Source organism: Eutrigla gurnardus (genome assembly GCF_963514095.1).
Source record: "Eutrigla gurnardus genome assembly, chromosome: 4".
NCBI lineage: Eukaryota > Metazoa > Chordata > Actinopteri > Perciformes > Triglidae > Eutrigla > Eutrigla gurnardus.
In genome coordinates this window covers 19,261,066-19,278,268 of record NC_139918.1, presented here as the reverse complement: position 1 = coordinate 19,278,268, position 17,203 = coordinate 19,261,066, and the positions used below count along the sequence as shown (strand labels likewise).

At 43.9% G+C, this 17,203-nt stretch overlaps 1 protein-coding gene across 1 annotated transcript; it reads right to left on the bottom strand.

Annotated features, from left to right (window-relative positions):
- Positions 1–264: 264 nt before the first annotated feature.
- LOC311012710 (BMP/retinoic acid-inducible neural-specific protein 3-like) lies at positions 265–15,855 on the bottom strand. Its single transcript, XM_084008321.1, has 8 exons — positions 15,434–15,855; positions 15,020–15,293; positions 11,628–11,830; positions 9,210–9,412; positions 6,786–6,891; positions 5,213–5,449; positions 2,715–2,937; positions 265–1,548 (listed from the first exon to the last, which is right to left on the bottom strand). The coding sequence occupies exons 2-8, from the start codon at positions 15,259–15,261 to the stop codon at positions 414–416; spliced, it is 2,349 nt and encodes a 782-aa protein (XP_083864447.1). The 5' UTR covers positions 15,262–15,293; positions 15,434–15,855; the 3' UTR covers positions 265–413.
- Between the last annotated feature and the right edge of the window lie 1,348 nt (positions 15,856–17,203).

The following is a 17,203-nucleotide window of genomic DNA, read 5'->3' as shown; positions in this document are numbered from 1 at the left end:
CAATCTAAGTATAGCAGCGTTTTAATCAAATTAAGATGTCAGCTGTCAGGTTGTTGTCAGACTGCTGTCAATCAAATCTGATAACACCCACGCAGACATGATTATCAAAAGGTGAACTATTAATAAATACCTGTGAGGGTTTTGTTCCAGAAACTTGGATTCTCTTATTGCTGCTTATTTAGTCACAAATGTTCCGTATTATAGTGAAACGCTTAAGATTCATTTTCAGGGGCTTTAATCCATAACACTGCACGAAAATTATGAAAAACATCAAATTTAATTGCACATAAGTGTATGTACAACAAAGCCTACAACATATCACACACGAGACACAAATGGATCCAGCTGACAAAAAGGATACGAGCCTGTCTGTGACAAGGAAATGGTACAAAACATCAAATAGTGTTCGTTAACTAACTACACAGTTTATTGGCCTCGTACTCCACGTAGTTGGGTTGCCGGGCGCTGAAAGCCTGCAGGGCCGTGAGTATCCTGGTCACGTCTGCGCTGGACAGTTTGAGTCTGTGGCGGAGCAGACAGGCGAACAGATCCACGTGTGGGGCCCCCGGAGGCGAGAGGCGGTTCACCCGGTAGCGCAGCTCCACCAGCTGCAGCAAGGCCGAGTCCTGTGATCCCTGAGTGTACGGGTAGTCTATCTGCAGAATCAGGTCCTGGATCGCCTCGGGGTCGAAATGCACGCTGTATCCGAACAGCTGCATGCTGTTTACTTTCATGTAGCCGATGTTGTTGGACGGCTCCGTCGCCTCCAGAGGCTCGTAGTACACCGTCACGTTCTTGTTGCCTGCTGTCGCTCCCACAGGGTCCCTGATACGACTCCTCAAGTAGAAATGAACCGTCTCAAAAAAGCTCTTCCATCTGTTTCCCAACGTTAAAGTCCAATTATAGCAGTCCAAGGGGATATCCAGCTTGGTTCGCTCCCAGTCAGGGTATCTGTGCTGACCTATAGGCATGGTCCAGCTCTCTGAATGGCTGCCCCCGAAGGGATTCACGAACAGGGATAGCGCCGGCTCTAGAGTGCTGTTTCTGGTGAGGCAAAACTGCAGGGCGAGTCCGAGGAGCATGTGAACGCGGTTGGACTTCACCCGGTTGCTCTTGAGGGTGAGCAGCATCCTCTTTCTCCAGGATGGGTCAAACCAAGTGTTGACGCGCACGTCGTTGCTCACGAACACGGCGTGCAGGCCGATGCGCGGGTCGCGCCGCTGGAGCAGGTAGCGCATCTCGAGATCCTGCAGGTCCCGGTCACTCTCCAGGCCCAGGTAGGGGTCCGTAGGGTCGGGCACGGCGGGCCGGCAGGCTCCCTGGGTCAGGGTGAAGCCGAGGTTGCAGCCGGAACACCGTGTCCTATTTTCTGTGGAGCAGGAGGAACAGTGGGTGCCGTCGCCCACGGAGCAGGGAATCACGCCCTGGCAAGGCGGGTGGGTGTATGGGCAGGAGCAGTCGCGGGTCTCGACGCTGTAAACCCCGACCTGATTGTTTTCACTGCAGTACAAAATGGAGAGGGCGTAGCTCAACCAGAAGTGTAGAGGCCTGAAGAAGAGAGGACACTTCAGGTTAAGAGGTCCAACACTGTTGTTTTGGCTGTTACAGAACATCTCCTTCACATTTGTTACTTTTGAGTTTATTTTATGGTTTCATGATAATGAAAGAAGGAAATGTTTGGTTTCAATATGAAGCCAAAACAATTTTAGCCAAACTCAGCTGGAGTTAGAGGAGAAAATATCAGATCAAAATGAATATTTTAATTCATTGAATCCCCCCGCTGTGGCGCAGATGGGCGGTGATGAAACGCATACAAACAGATGCACATTCCCACAGAGTGAGCCTCTCCTAACTCTTTTGTTTCAAGTTTAAACTTTTGCAGAAGAGGCAGCACAATAACTATGTTATTAAAATACAACTACAATGTAAAAATAAAGTTAATAAATAAAAATCCATCAAATATTCTGTTTCAAAGAGTCACTTGCACAGTGACCCAAAGCCACTATTGAGTTTTATTTTTTACAAGCAGAAGCGGTGTGATAAAGATGTGTAATTGGATCGTGGAGTGAGGAGGCACTTCCTGCATTTAACTGTTGAGCTGATTGATTTAGCCATTTAGTTCATTTCCATGCCAGAAATAGCTATCAACATAGTGTTCATGAGAGAGGCATAAATCTGGGGGAAGTTATGGCCACAGTGGTGGCTATTTCAGCAACCTATCACAGGCTGCTGAAATAGATCCAGGTGGGAGTGCTGTTGAAACGGCAGCTTTAATAGTGAAAAATACAGTAATAAATATGAGCAAAGCTTTCTTTTTTTTTTTTTTTACCAGCCAGAGAAGCTTAAATTCCTGGATGTAATCCCAATAAAACAAATGGATTATTATGTGGAGAATTTTAAGATGCTGTATTGATTGTAATGTAGTTTCGGCCTGTAGACAATGAAACATGTCGGTTTGGCCAAACGCGATCCCGTCCGTCTCCCCCCCCATTGAAACGGGGGAGCAGCTTCGCTCCTGTCAGCACTTTTCACCTCACTCCACTACTACTTTTCCTCAAGTGCCTTCTAATAAGTACTGTCTCGCTCTGCTGCTTTTCTCCCGGCTCCTGGCGCATAAATCATTTTCATAATTATACGTTTTGGGGAGCACCTTGGGTTAACAGGCTGCGGTATAAATATTCCCCCTTCCCCTGGTTTCTTGTCTTGCAGCTCACCTCGTCCTCTGCTGGACTATTTTGGGCTGCTTTCGGCACCTCTTGCTGAGGCTGAAAAGCTTGTTAACGGTGCGGCGAGCTTTGGCGGAAAGCTGGTTGCTACTGGTCTCTAGTTGCCTGTAGCGCTGGAGCAGGCTGGCATCCGTCCTCCACATGTGCTCCACGACAGATGTGTTCACAGCGTAATGGGTCGGCAGTTTCCCAACAAAGCTTTGGAACTCCTCTGATAGGGGGGAAAAAAGAACATGAATAAGTAAATTCTGCCTGTGGATATGAGCTGCCTCAGGGTAACAATACCCCCCCCCCCCCCCCCCTCCACACACACACAAAACAAAAATCTACTCATTGTTTGTCCCAGAAAAGCAAACAGCTCAAAAGGAGAAATAACAGCTGCAACATGCCAAGAAAGCATGTTTTGTTATGTTGATTGTCTTTGGAGGGAGGAATGCTCATCTCATGAGCGTGTCGGAGAACAAACGCCTTTCATATTTAGTTTCTGTGAAAGGATATAATCACCACCTGTTTCCCAGCATAGAGGACGGTACACCTTCAAAGCAACTAGTTCCTAATTAGACATGAGTGACACTGAAAAGCAAAATGGCTGTTTTTGCCTTCGACAATGGGGAAAGTGAGGCGGGTTGCCATGGCGACTTGAATCAAACGTGTCAGACATAACACAAAAATGATGCGAGTCTGACAAAAATTCCTGGACATTTTTTGATGCGGAAAGAAACCTTTTTTTATCTGGGACAAATCTGTCACAGATGTGTCTGCAAACCTCAATAATATATAAACGTGGCTTCTAATAGCAGGTCTGACTCATTTGTGCCACAAAACAATCTATCAGTTGCTGCGATTATCTGTGTAAATGACTGTATCAATGCTGGGAGAGGATACTAATCTTCTTCTATGGTGTGTGTATGGTAATTGCAGCATGCTCTCAAAATGTATGCAATAATACATTATTAGGTGCTTGGATGCAGGCCAGGCTTTGTGTAACTGTTGGTGTACTTATGTGTGTAGACACTTTTCTCAATTGCATAGAGTTGAGGAGAATTACTATGGGAGCCGTGAATGAGGAAAATACACTCCGTTTAATCAATGTCAACCAATCAATGAAAGAGCTCCGCAATGGCCATTCACCAACCACGATGATAATCTTCAGCGATGCTCTAACTGTAGCACTTAGTTACACACATTTGAGAAGGAGACATTTCTTCACAGCACTTTGAGAATAGACTTTTTAAAAGCTCCATGTATTTTCGTACACTGCAGCCCCAAACACCCAAAGTATGAAGTCATAGCTGTGTCACAATGAAGAATACATCTGTAAGTTAATTAGACATATAAAGAGGTATAAGGGATATGATGAGGATAACATTAAAGATGAAATAAGCAAAATCCAAAATGTGGTAATATATAAATAAATAAAAGTAATTATAAAGACAATGGATTTGATTAAATGTAGATTAACATATTTTGCATATAAATTATAGTATTTTTACATTTTTTTCCTATTTATTTTATATTATTTGATCATTATTATTAGTATTCCTTAATCTTTTCCCTATTGCTTTTGCTTTTCCCTTGAAGGGCCAAGCTGTCAATCACTGGCTCTGGGCTTCCTTCCCAGGCTGACTAATCAATTCCCAAACCAAGATGTTTTCCAAACATAACCAAGTAGTTTTTCTTGCCTTCCCCACTTCAAAAAATGTTCACGCCAAAGTTTCCAAGTAGGTCTGACTGTGGGCCCACAGTACGACAGGACACACCTACATGACACCCACTCGAAACAGTCACAGTTAGGTTCAGGCACCAACACATTTGGCACAAAAAATATTTTGTTAAGTTAGGTTTACAAAAACATGATGGTTTAGTATGTATGTGAATCCCTGAAGACAGCAGAATAAGGAAAATGAAGGGATGAAATTAAATAAATTACATTATACAAAATTAAATAAAATTATATATATTGTTTTTATATGCAAAAATAATGAAATAAATATATATATAAATATATAAATGCATATACAGAAATAAATCAACAAATAAAGGTAAATAAAGATAATATTCATATTTGTTATTTCATTATTTACTTTATAAATGTATATGTGTATTTCCAATTTTTCTATATTTACATATGTTCTTTTGTTTATTCCTCTTTGTATTTTCACTTTTTTTTGCAGTATTCTTTCTTATGGCACTGCTATGACTCCATTCAAAACAGCACCAGAAGCATCATATGATTTGACAAAGTGTCTGACAGGTCTCTTAATTCAGCAGCTGGCAGTGTTTCACAGCCAAGAATGCTTGTAAATAAGAGGTAACATGAACAGACAAGTTGATAATAGTTCTTATATTAAAGTTTAAATGTAATGAAAATTAACCTGTATTCTGTAGAGAATGTTCCACCTGTGGGTTTTTTCTTTTTTTAAGTACAAGCTGACATTTTCATATCTGTTTTTGTGTTTCATAGTTAATTAAAATCCCTGACTCACTGGATTCCTCAAAGTCCTGGTTGGTCTGCCTCCAGGTGTCTCTGATGCGCAGCAGGTTGTTTTCCAGAGTGTCCAGGTGGGAGAGGGGGCAGTTACACTGAGGGAAGTCCTCGCTGCACTTACACCAGCACTCGCTGCTCTGGCAGACAAACTGGCCCTCAGATTTACAGGCGACGTAATTTAGAGCCGCCCGAATGAAGCGGCTCTTCAAGTAGCCCGGTAGGATGACCTGCAGCCCTGTGGAAGGGAGAAGACTGGGTGAGGAGCGGCTGAGGGGATGTGGAAATGCATTATGTGACATCTTTTAGAAAGACGAAAGCCGACACATGACACAGCAGCTAGGAAAACAGCGATAAAGAGGCACCGGATTGAATGCATTTTCTTTATCAGACGACTAAGGAGACAAAATGAGCTAGCTAGTCCACACTGAGGTTCCTCAGTCTCACTCACGGATGCATAAAGAGAACTAGCGTTCATTCTAATGAAAATTGCTTCATGTCTCATGAAACAAAAGAGCTCAACTTCCCAGAGAGCCGGCCCACTAGCGTTTCCTTTAAGCTCGCCTTCCAGCCCTCAGCCCAGCCTCGAGTTACAGACGTCTCTTTCCCGGGGTCTTTTTGGACCCAATGGCATCATGGGTAATTCCACCGTTTAGCTACATGGGCTTCAAAGACCAGCACTTTTGCTGGGACACACTTCTTCTCATTGGGATGAAGGCGTCTGCCAGCTTTGGAGGTGGTCACAACTCAAATACAGCCATCGCAAACCCTAGTGCCTCCGTTTCCAGAGCAACCGTCCTCTCTCCTCCCGGCTGTGGTCCCATAGCGGCCGGGACCGGAGACCCACGGCTGCCGCCGAACATCGGCCAGCTGTTTTTTTTTCATTTTCCATAACCAGTGTAGCAATAACATTCTTTTATTTGATGAGCGACTCTATCACATTTTGAGCCATTTCTGATTTTTATAAATTTGATGAATGTCAATATTAACACCTGCATTGATGTGTGTGTTTTTTGTTTTTAAATTGTGTGCCAACCAATTCATTGTTGGTTGTATTATAGGAATTGTCAATAACAAAAATCTAGGATCATGCAAGATCCTTTTAAGCAATAGTTTGACATTTTGGGAAATGCGCCCGGTCACTTTCTGGCTGAGAGTCAGATGAGAAGATCGATATCACCTTCATAGCTGTTCAGTAAATAGAAGGCTACCACTGATGTCTTCCCAGTTTGACCACAATAATAAATACACAAGCCGTTTCCAGAAGCCATTATGATTAAAAGATCAAATTGCCTTCCCAAGTGCTTTCTGATCTTTCTGTCGGTGCCTTTTTAAAAACGGTTACAGAAATGATTCATGTGACTGTTGAAACTGTATGCGGGGAAAAATCATAGTCATGGTTAAAAGTAAACACTGGCCTGAGGTAAAAATAAAAAAAAGAGAGAAAGGAATTCTGACAGCTGTGAAAAGTCTTTGTCATTTAAACACAGGCATTTGACTAAACTGCATCCTGAAAAAGGGCAATACCAACACATTTGAATGGATCATTCCAAATATATTGAGCACATTTTTACCTTGTAGCTGAACCTTGTTTTCTGGACTGTGAACCAGTACGGAGCTGACTGTGTCCAGATTGTCGTAGTTGCTGCATCCAAGCGGCCCGGTTCTGGTTTCCGTCACCTGCAGGGAAACCAAGAGAATGCGAGTATTTGTTATCGCGTCTGGTGATTTTTGAAAGTCGTCTCTCGAGTCCCCCCCTCCACCCCCACACGTGTTGACTCATTCTTGTGTATTTTCAAATATAGAAGGCCAAAAGAAGATAAAAAAAGTCTCATCAAAGACATTTGCCTCAAATTAATTTTGAATGCAATGAATCACTGAAGGGATATTGAAAGGTCTTCAATTCGAAAGCCCTCTCAGACAGAATAATTTGTTCTGATCTGAGAGACGAAATCTCAACTTCCCCCGGACTGCAAAACTTTAAACTGACTCACTTCTCTGCCTATTTCTAACGGTAATTCATCTTGATGTTGAAACTCCAAATTCTGACAACTTACTGCTTATTAGCATAAGTTTATGCTGAGGATCTGTCCTATTTCTCACCGTAGCCTGGGATGCATGTGTGGTTTTAATGAATGGCTCGCGTATCGCAGGTGCCGCTTTACATCCCTCATAAAATGCAGTGTTCGCCTCCCTCTCTCTCGCTCTCTTTCTCTCCGTCTTCAATCAGCCTGAACTCCACACGCGCCGTAAAGTGGCAAATGAATGGAAGTCAGCCTGGCTGGGAATTAATGGAATGATATTTCTAATCCATCAAGCTGATGCATAACCGTGGGAGCACGTTACCAGTTTTCGGTGGCTTGGGGGTGGGGCGCTCGTCTTCATCAGTGGCTACTCACTTTAGCATCTATGTTTGCCCCCTCAGGCTGATTAATGCATACACTCTAATGGCCACTTCAGATGATAAAATGGATGATTGGTGTTTTATGGTACAGGACGCACCACCGCCGCTCTGTTCTGCTGCTCGGCGCTGCCTCTTTAAAGCTTCGTACCGGAGGGAGGTGATGGCTTTAAGACCTTGTATTTCGTAATATTGTTTTCCCTCCGCTTTAAAACAGCCAGTCGATTAGTCTGTAATGGATGATTAGCAAGGACGCGTTTGACCGTCTTACTATAAAGATTCAACAAATTCATTTATCTGCGTCTGATGCAAATCAAATCACCCCAGTAACTTCTGCACACATGAGTTTTATGTGACGATAAATTGAAATGCCGAAGAGAGAAACGCGGGGGAGATGGATTTTTCTGCAGCCCTGCGACTACAACAGGTGAATTCGCGCGTGTTGAGCCAACTTTGTAAATAAGCATTTGTTCTTAATCCTACCTGATTAAATAAATTATGGAAGTAAATTCCCTGAGATGGAATTAAAGGATTTGTTAGTGCATGTTATTTTCAAGTTGAGCTACCAAACTGTCGTACACCTTTGAGCAACTTTACTGAAGTATTTCTATGTTTTGCTACTTTATACTTTTACTCTTCTTCCCTTTTTCTGAGAGACATATTGCAAGTTTGCACCACTACATTTATTATAATTCATCTTTGTGTGGAAAACATCCATTACAGATGAAACTACCAGTCAGTGCAACCGTGTCAATTGATCAATAATATAGATCCAATAATATAATCATATAACATTGTGCGGTGGCAGTCAGCAGAATGAGGATGTTTGTTCCACCAAAGAGGAACTCGGGTCCGTCGTGCCTTTAGCCACACCCAGCAGTGATGTCACACTGTACCGACACACCCTGGTGTACACTTCTACATCACTTCGGCAAGGTGAGCAGTGAAACCACCGAAGGTTAGCAAAGGTTTTAGCAGGCGATGCAATATTTGAAGTACATTTAGTTGCAAAATGTAACATTTGGAATTCCTGATTTTTATAGTCTGGTACATATAGTTAAGTAAATGTAATTATTATTTGTACTTATTATAAATGTAGTTGCATGTTCGTTCCACTACGTCCTTTTATATTTATATCCATATGTTCATATCTACACAATAACTGTGAATACAACTTTTTGTTCTTTTGTACATACTTTGTTATACCTTCAGTTTTTAGTATATATTTTTATTCTTTACTAGTATTTTCTATTTTAGGTCATTGTGTGAAGGGAAACGGCAGAATAAGAATTTCATTGCTCAGCGTGAACTATGTCTATAATGTGTGTATGACAATAAAAAAATCTTGAAATGTATTACTTTTCTGATCTTTGGCTCACACTTAAACATTACTATAACAAAGTTATGTAGACTGTTCTAAACTAATGCAAATAAAATTTAAGGTTAAGTGTCTTGCCCAGCAACCCTCCGACATGCGGACTAGAAGAGCCGATCCTCTGATTATGGGATGAGCCGACCAGGGAAAGTATGTAGTTGCCTTCAGGCGGTGGCAGCATGCTTTTACATTACTGTACAGTTTTACTTGACTTCCACATACCCTTATGGCGGTGGATGCGATCTGTAGGTGGTGCAGCGTGCGCAGGGTGCTCTCTCTGTCGGTGAAGTAGGAAGCAGCCAGCTGGTGGAGGGCCTCCAGGGTCACCGTCCCCGTAGCGTTTGAGTTGCTGCCGTCGGCGCCCGTGGGTGCAGACTCCTGGCTGAGCTTCCTCTTGTCCACAAATATTGTCAAAGACTCCTCCCCTGGTGACAGTCAGGCAACGGGAAGGAGAACTTCATTAGCTCAGACAGAGCAGCACTAATCACCTTTCATTAGTATCTTTTCAGATTGGATGGAGACGCGGAGTAGTTATTAAGTGCTACAGGAATTGATGGCTTGGATGATTGGAGGAAGAGCTCCAGACAAGGTCTCTGCCACTGTTCAACTCCTCAGGATCAGAGAGTTTATCCAAGCTCATCGACGCCAACATCCCCTAATTGTTCCAGTGATCTTAATCACATAATTGAAAAAATGACTTTAAAAACAGAACAGATCTCAGGTCATCCCTGGGAGACAAGTACACTTGGAACCATGTCTAACAGATAGCATATAAATGTCAGCCAGGAAAACCAATCTACCACAACGGAATCATTAGGTCTTTTCACACCAACACTATTTTTGAGCTAAACTGTTAAAGGGAATGCCAGGGCCAGAAGTATAAACAACACATTCGCACAAAAATGAAAATGGGAGAGAGGTGTTCAGGTTGTTTGTAACTGATTGGGTTATTGATGAATTTGATCCTTTTTTCCCCCCATTTATATTCGAGCCCTGATTTCCCTGGTAATGATCTTTTAATTGTATCTTGAATTTGCGAAGCACTTTGTAAAGTCTGTTTCGATATGAGCTCTAACTGAATCATTGATCGTCTCGCTGACGTGTAATAATGATGATTGAGACGGTTTACAGGTTCGTGTGATGAATCGGGACGGCCGCTATGAATAGCCGGAGCGGTGCGTAATGTCTGCGCGTAACGCCGGCTGCTGTGCCGGAGAACTTAGCAGACAGGTCTAATGGGTGTCGGAGCGGGCGCTATGGATACGCAAAGATATAAATGTTGAAGGGCGTTTTTCTACATCCATTTAGGCGAACTGCGGAAATTAGACTTGTACGCCCACTTCCAGTGATTGACATCTGTAGGAATGAATGGGGCGTACGTGCAGCTCTATCAATCTGATGAAAGGGACGCACAAGCACATTTAGTTGTCGGAGTTGGGACTTTTTCTTTTGCTACAAAGTGATATAATCTACTTATTTTACCTCCTCTATAACGTTACAATCACAAGAGTTGATTTCCCCACTTTTCCTCCGTATAGCTTTCATTGTGTACCTCGCAGACAATGTGAAATTGCCACAATTCAGCCGTGGGTTGTTACATTTCATTGCAGGTGGAAGCGATAGCAGCGTCCACACTGACTGTGACCTACATAACTACCATTAATAAGCCCAATTATTTTGTATGAAAGACTTGAGTCCACGATTTCCGGGGGGAATCCAGGCAGTGTCTGGGATTTCATTCAGAACCCTGTTGTGTTCACAGTGGGTGCTCTTTAGCGAACCGTGACAACATTAAGCAGCATGTCGAGATCATTTTGCCAATACAGTCATTGTTTTCTTTTTTTTTGTATCAAGTAATTCTGGTCTATTGCCCTGATTGGCAGGATGGCATTGTTTGCCACTGGAAACGAGATGAACATTAGTGTCCCGGATCCAAGTTTTATCTCCAACAGCATCAGCAAACGTCAGTCAAAGCCTGACTGTCTCGTATTGAGAGTTGTTGCGGGTGAAACACTCATTCTACTACCTGTGTTGCGCTGCAGTCTGCTGAGTTCGCTGTCAGAGGAGGCGATTGTATCTTTGTCTATTCTATGATGGATTTCTGCCTGAGAGGTTTTTTTGAACACTGGTTTAAATGTTTACTACTGTTTTAGTCTTCATTTCTGAGATACAGACAGCTAAATTGTATGCTGTACTGGTTGTTCTGGCCAGTTACTGGGTATGTGGGAATCACATAAAAGCACACTGAACATCAAAATAACCCTAGATTAATTTGCATTTGGATGGTTCCTTCAAATCTGTTATTTCTTTGAATAGAATATCATTTCTGAATACAAATAATAGTGTTAAAAAATGATAAAGCCCCATTTAGACCTATTTTGATTACAAAAATATTCTATGTGCCTGTCACTGGCTTTTCCAATTCATTTTTTTGAACACTAAACAAGAGTGATTTGATTTTTTCTTTTATTTGTGAGCCAAAAAAAAAAAAAACATCCAAACATCCAATCCAGAAAAAAATTATTATATGCTTTGTTGTTTGGAAATCAACAGACGGTAAAATCGGCGCTCCATGTGCTGCAAAAACAGAATCACATTGTGAATCGGGCTCGCTTTGAAGCGCGGTGTCCTCCGCTGTACCTCCCAAAGTGGCGGAGAGCAGGAGGTGGGTGCCATATTTCTTGATGAGACTCTCGGTAATCGTCTGGAGGGTTGGCCGCCTCCCCAGCTGGCGGATGGTGTGCATGAATTCGGGGTCGAGGGGCAGAGCCAGACCGCCGCTGCCACCTAAACCGTCCCGCTTCTCCACCGCCAGGCTGTTGACCTTCCATCGACCAAACTCCCTGGAGACACAACAACACGCACAGAGAGACATTTCGCTCACTTGGTTCACGTCTTTAGTGGTGCATGAGGCCCCAGGTGGCCGTTTAACAAGCTGCGTAGAAAGAAAATGGCTTAGGTTGAAAGTGGGTTGAATACATTGGGACTATATATAACACTGTACAGCGCTGAACCCACACGCATGCACACATCTAATTAACACATGCTGTAATGTATCCCCTGGGGAGCTCTAATAATATGCCTCTGGTCTGAGACTTCTGAGCTTCTCTATATTTTCAATTTCTCCATATATTTTAGTGGGCTTTAAGTCAATCAGGTTGTGGTTGGTCAATAATCCATTATCAGATTTGTACTTGCTCTTATTCCCTTTGGAACTCACCAATTACACCGTTTTACTTGCCCTTTTAAATCGCAGCCAAGGCTCTAAAACGGCTTCTGAGGACACTGAGGTCATGCCCCCCCCCCCCCACTCATTTATTTTTCAAAAAATTGGGGGTTTTACATGAATTCATACAAATCCTTCTTATGGCTGATTACAGTTTTTTCTCCCAGAATGCAGTATTCCACCATTTTTGTGACACAGATAGGCTTTGAGGCATTTAGACCTCATTGTTAGGCCAAAAAAAAACCCAAAAACTGTTGTGTTGGAGTTGCGAAATACACTTATTTTCTTTCCTGCAGAGAATTACATGAGTAGATTAATACCACACACACACACACACACACACACACACACACACACACACACACACACACATTCATGACCATATGATAGATGTAAAGGTACGGCTAGATGCTGGTTAGCTTATTAGCTTAGCATTTGCTTTGGTTTCTGTACGGAATAAATGGATAACATCCATGTTAATTAGTGAGCTTTAGGGGTGTTGCTACAATTATGTTACCTTTTGGAGTCAAGCTAGAGTTGCACCAATCTTCTCACGCAATTAGAAAGCAAATGAGCTCATTTCCCAAAATGTCCACTTGTCTTTTTAAAGACCTGCTATATTTAAAGAAGAATAGTGGCGTTCAGGTGTTAAAACCTACTCGGCTATGTTGGAATGGGAGAGCAAACTGTACTGTACTAAAAAAGAAGAATCACACATTCTTCCTCCCGAGAAAAACACGCATATAATATGTATTTTTCAACCAAATCATAATATCTACTCTTTCGAATTAGCTGAGCAACTTCACAGTATTTCCACCTTGGTCGCAAGTCTTTGCTATCTGTCACTGTTGTCTGAACAGGCTTGCCACGGCTTTAAATAACTCCTGTGTGCGGATGAAACGGGAACTTATTGACATGCAGCGCTGCAACTCCCACAGCAACAGAAAGACGCAAAAGCAAAATAAAGCTCCACATTATCAGCTGCCATCATTTGTTATCTTGTGCCCTTTGGACACAAGTCTCACTGAACTCAAGCTATTCACAAACCGTCTGGGAGATACTGCTGCTACTCCCCCTCCCTCCCCCTCTCTCTCCTCCCCCCCCCACCTCCCTTCGCAACATCAGTTAATGTCTACCTCCCCTTCCCTGATGCCTGCTTTGCCGCGTTCCGTCCTCTCCTTCTGGGAGGCAATCAAATCGACGCCATGCAAAGGGAAAAAATGATCAAAATTATCGAAATAATTGGGGAAGCAGGGCGGTGCGGGGTGCAGAGTGTGTCATTACGGCCAATCATCGTAACGAGGGGACGAACAGAGGGTCCGTCCCCGGTGGACGGATGGGCGTCGTGGTTCCATGCCCAGGATGCTATTCCATCAGCGGGGGGGGCGTTCGCTGGAGGAACGTATGTAGGCCGATTGTATGTTCTGTAAGCAATCAATTGGGATGAAACGAGTCCTTGGAGGGAGAACGCTATAAAAGCAACGGTGAGGAGCAAAATCGGCAGTTTAACCGCTTCTGCATGACTGACAGCCATGTGACGATCTGGTTCAGTTACAGAGGTCGGTGGGGCTGAATAGCAGTTTAGCCTCCAGGCTCCTTAAGAGCACATACTGAACATCTGCGTCTCTGTGGGGACGTGAACATGTAGTGAACATGCCTTCTGTGTTACCCCAATTTATTTGTTATTCTGCAAACTGGTTCAAATTGACTCTCCTGTATGTTGCTGTATCGTTACAGCAATGTCGGGTCTCATTTTGGAGTCTTCCTTAAAATCCGTAAACCTGAAAACAGCCTTTGGGTTGGAAATACGAGGGAACGTGTTGCAGGATGGACTACTGCAGGCTAAAAGACCCTGGAGCGGTGAGACGTCAGTCAATATAGATGGTGGCCTGCATTTGACTCTCAGCGGTCCACTCCTTTTTCAATTTCAGTATTTCACACTAACTATGGACGAGGTTTGGAAAAGTATATAGCCTCGAGTCGGGGGGGGGGGGGTCTATTGGAAAAATGCAGCTGTCACCAAGAGATAAACACCAGAGCCGGAAAGATTCCTCAGAGAAGATAACTGACCAGGTGGTTCATGCACCTGGAGACGCAGACCGTGAAGCATTTCTCAGAAAAAAGAAACTTGATGCTTAATATAACAAAACTGCACCAATAAACACAAGAGCTCTCCTCAAAGAGATAAAAAAAAAAAACAACAACTCTACGTTAAGTGAAAAAATATAAAAATCCTTAACAGAAACATAAATACCAATATTGCATGTATGTATTTTAAACACTAATACATCTTACAGCCGCAACAAAGCAAGAAAAGGCAGACAGTATATTGCATCACTGTTATATATTATAAAGAATGGAGGAATATTCCCACAAAGGCAGCAGCAGTGAAGTGCAGTTCAGGGACAGTCACTGAAAGGACTTAAGTGTCTTAACTCCTTCTGTCGCTATTATGAAATGTCAAACCCTGAAGCAAAAGAACCGCAAGGAAGTCATTACCCAGTTTCGAGGATAGCAGCAAAGGGGACCACTTTGCGTCGCTACAGTAGTCCTTCAGGTTTGCTCATCAGCTCGCAGCTAATTCGGCGCAGGTGTGACCCCTGTGAGGGCCATCCTGAGAGTGTGCAGCTTTTCATTTCCAAACACATAAAGCAGCTGCTTCGGCTGATTGGTTCCTCCCTGGCTCAAAGTGCTCAGCAGTGAAATTATCCAGCGAAATTAAACGAAAAGCCTGCAAACCCTGAAACTCCTGAAAGTACAACACATGCGTGCGCTCAACACAAAGGGCTCTCTCCGTCTGGCTCACCTGTAGATCTTGTATCTGGTGCTGAAGCCCTGCTGGTACCTCTCCGCGGCCTCCGTGAACTCCAGGGACTGGTGGAAGGGCCCTTTATCCGACAGCAGCCAGCCCAGGGAGCCGGAGCCGGAGGCTGGTCCGGCGGCCCCGGAGGTCCAGCCCCAGCAGCAGCAGCAGCAGAGCCAGAGGCTGAGAGCCGCCCCCTCCCATCGCAGAGACAGCCGCTTATGACTGATTCTCCGACAGCTCATGCTTCACCCAGCGACACCTCATTCTCTCCGGACTGCGAAGAGGACAGACAGTTTCACACATTTGAGGGATGGAGGGGAGGGGGGGACATTCGTCGGGTAGACTGTGCGGATCCCCCTTTTTTTTAAACCCGCTTCGCTTGTTTTTCTTTTATTAGGCCGGAAATACACTTACCTGATATTGCAATAGGGATCAAACGACGCCCTCTCAAGAATAGCCGAAGTGAACTCTATCTTGGGAGGGCTGCGAATAAAAAAAAAGAAGAAAAAAAAAAAGGCACCTCTCCGGTTCAGTGATCCGGATACATTGGTGAATTCGCGACGAGTCCCGTTTCTTTTCGAGCGCTGCTCCAACTTGATTCCCCTCCTTTTGCGCTCGGCTCAACTTTTATTTCGGGAGACGATCCTCCCGCATCCGCGCGTCCACCCGCGCCTCGGTGGGAAGTTGCGGCGGCGGCGGCGCGAGCGCCGAGGAGTTCATTCTGGAGACGTCCGCGCGCTCACGGCTATTTCCACATGTGGTCGGCGAAATACAGATGTGTCCATCCTCAGCGGGCTCCCTTTTAATTCGCCGCGCGATCCTTAAAGTTGCTGTTCTTTAATGCATTGTAAGTGGTGCGCGTGAGCTGCTCTCCCCCCTCTGCAAAGAAAGAGAGAGAGAGAGAGAGAGAGAGAGAGATAGAGGGAGGGAGGGAGAGAGAGAGGGAGGGAGAGAGCTGGTGGATGAATGAGCGCTTGCTTCAACACAGAGAGCTTTTTCTTCCCCAGTTTTTTTTTTTTTTTTTTTAAGTGAGATAGCAAAGGGGCGAGCAAGTGCATCACAATGAGGGTGAGATATACAGTCTGGGTGTATTCAAGTTTTGAGGACAGCAGGGTGATGATGATGATGGTGATGATGATCATGATGATGATGATGATGATGATGATGATGCATAAAGGCCACTTCCATCATTCACCATTACCTTCACATAATTCATCCTCATTATCTGCGATCACAGCGTGTTCCTCTCTCCGTGAACAAGCCACATTAAAAGTTGTTTTTTTATTTTTTAAAGTATTAGGCTAATTATCTCCCTGTGTTGTTTTCCCCCTTGTTGTATTGTTCTGTGCCACAGCTTCAGAGGCAGCAGCTTGCATGACTCAACCTATATGGTGAGAATAACAGAACAGTGAGAACTATTGCAGGCCATTATCGGGGAATCGGTTTCTTAGGTGATGCGATTCAAAGTTCAAGTTTTCCTCACCCCAGAGCATCACCATTTGCATAAAACAGTTTCGCCATCTGAAAGGATGCTCAAAAAATATATATAAAATAAGGGCAAAAGAAACGTTTGACCTGGAACTTGCGGATTATAAACTTTGAACGCTTCTTTTAGTATGAATTCTTGTTACAAACGCCATTTTTCAGACAGTGATGGGCGAGACAGGTGTAGGAACAGATGCCAATGTGGATTATTTATTTCCCCCACCTGCCGCTCCTCGCCACAACATCACAAATACTTGACGCGCAGTTGACAAATCTTTCAGACACGTGAAAGCTGAACGGCATTAGAGGAAAGTTAACTGCCACGAGCCTTCAAATGACGGTGGAGGAGCTGGTAGAGACGAATCTCGACGTGTGTGTGTGTGTGTGTGTTTGGGGATGGGGGTCGACAGGTACAGCAGATGAATCTCTAATTAGGCTCCTCTGTGTGCTCTTCAGGGACTACAACCATGAAAAAAAGCAAAATTCCAGAGCCAGAATTTGTTTGACGGAGCAATTATACTTTGTTTGCCAGGAGAGTCCTTTGTCTTGCTCTTTCAAGTCATGCTGTCATTATGCTCGTCATTCACACTGAAAACCGGATCGACAAAGGCCTCCCTGTGTTAAATGGGCTGAGGGGAGAGTGTCTGTTATCCATGATGGGGTTGAATCAATAGCCTGCTTCCATTGATTCCCTTTGGC

Excerpts from the sequence above, each read along its gene's own strand:
- LOC311012710 (XM_084008321.1), bottom strand. The coding sequence starts at position 15,261 with ATGAGCTGTCGGAGAATCAGTCATAAGCGGCTGTCTCTGCGATGGGAG. Across the intron at positions 11,831-15,019 it reads ACCAGATACAAGATCTACAG|GGAGTTTGGTCGATGGAAGG; the intron begins GTGAGCCAGACG and ends TTGTGTCTCCAG. Across the intron at positions 1,549-2,714 it reads ATAGTCCAGCAGAGGACGAG|GCCTCTACACTTCTGGTTGA; the intron begins GTGAGCTGCAAG and ends TCTCTTCTTCAG.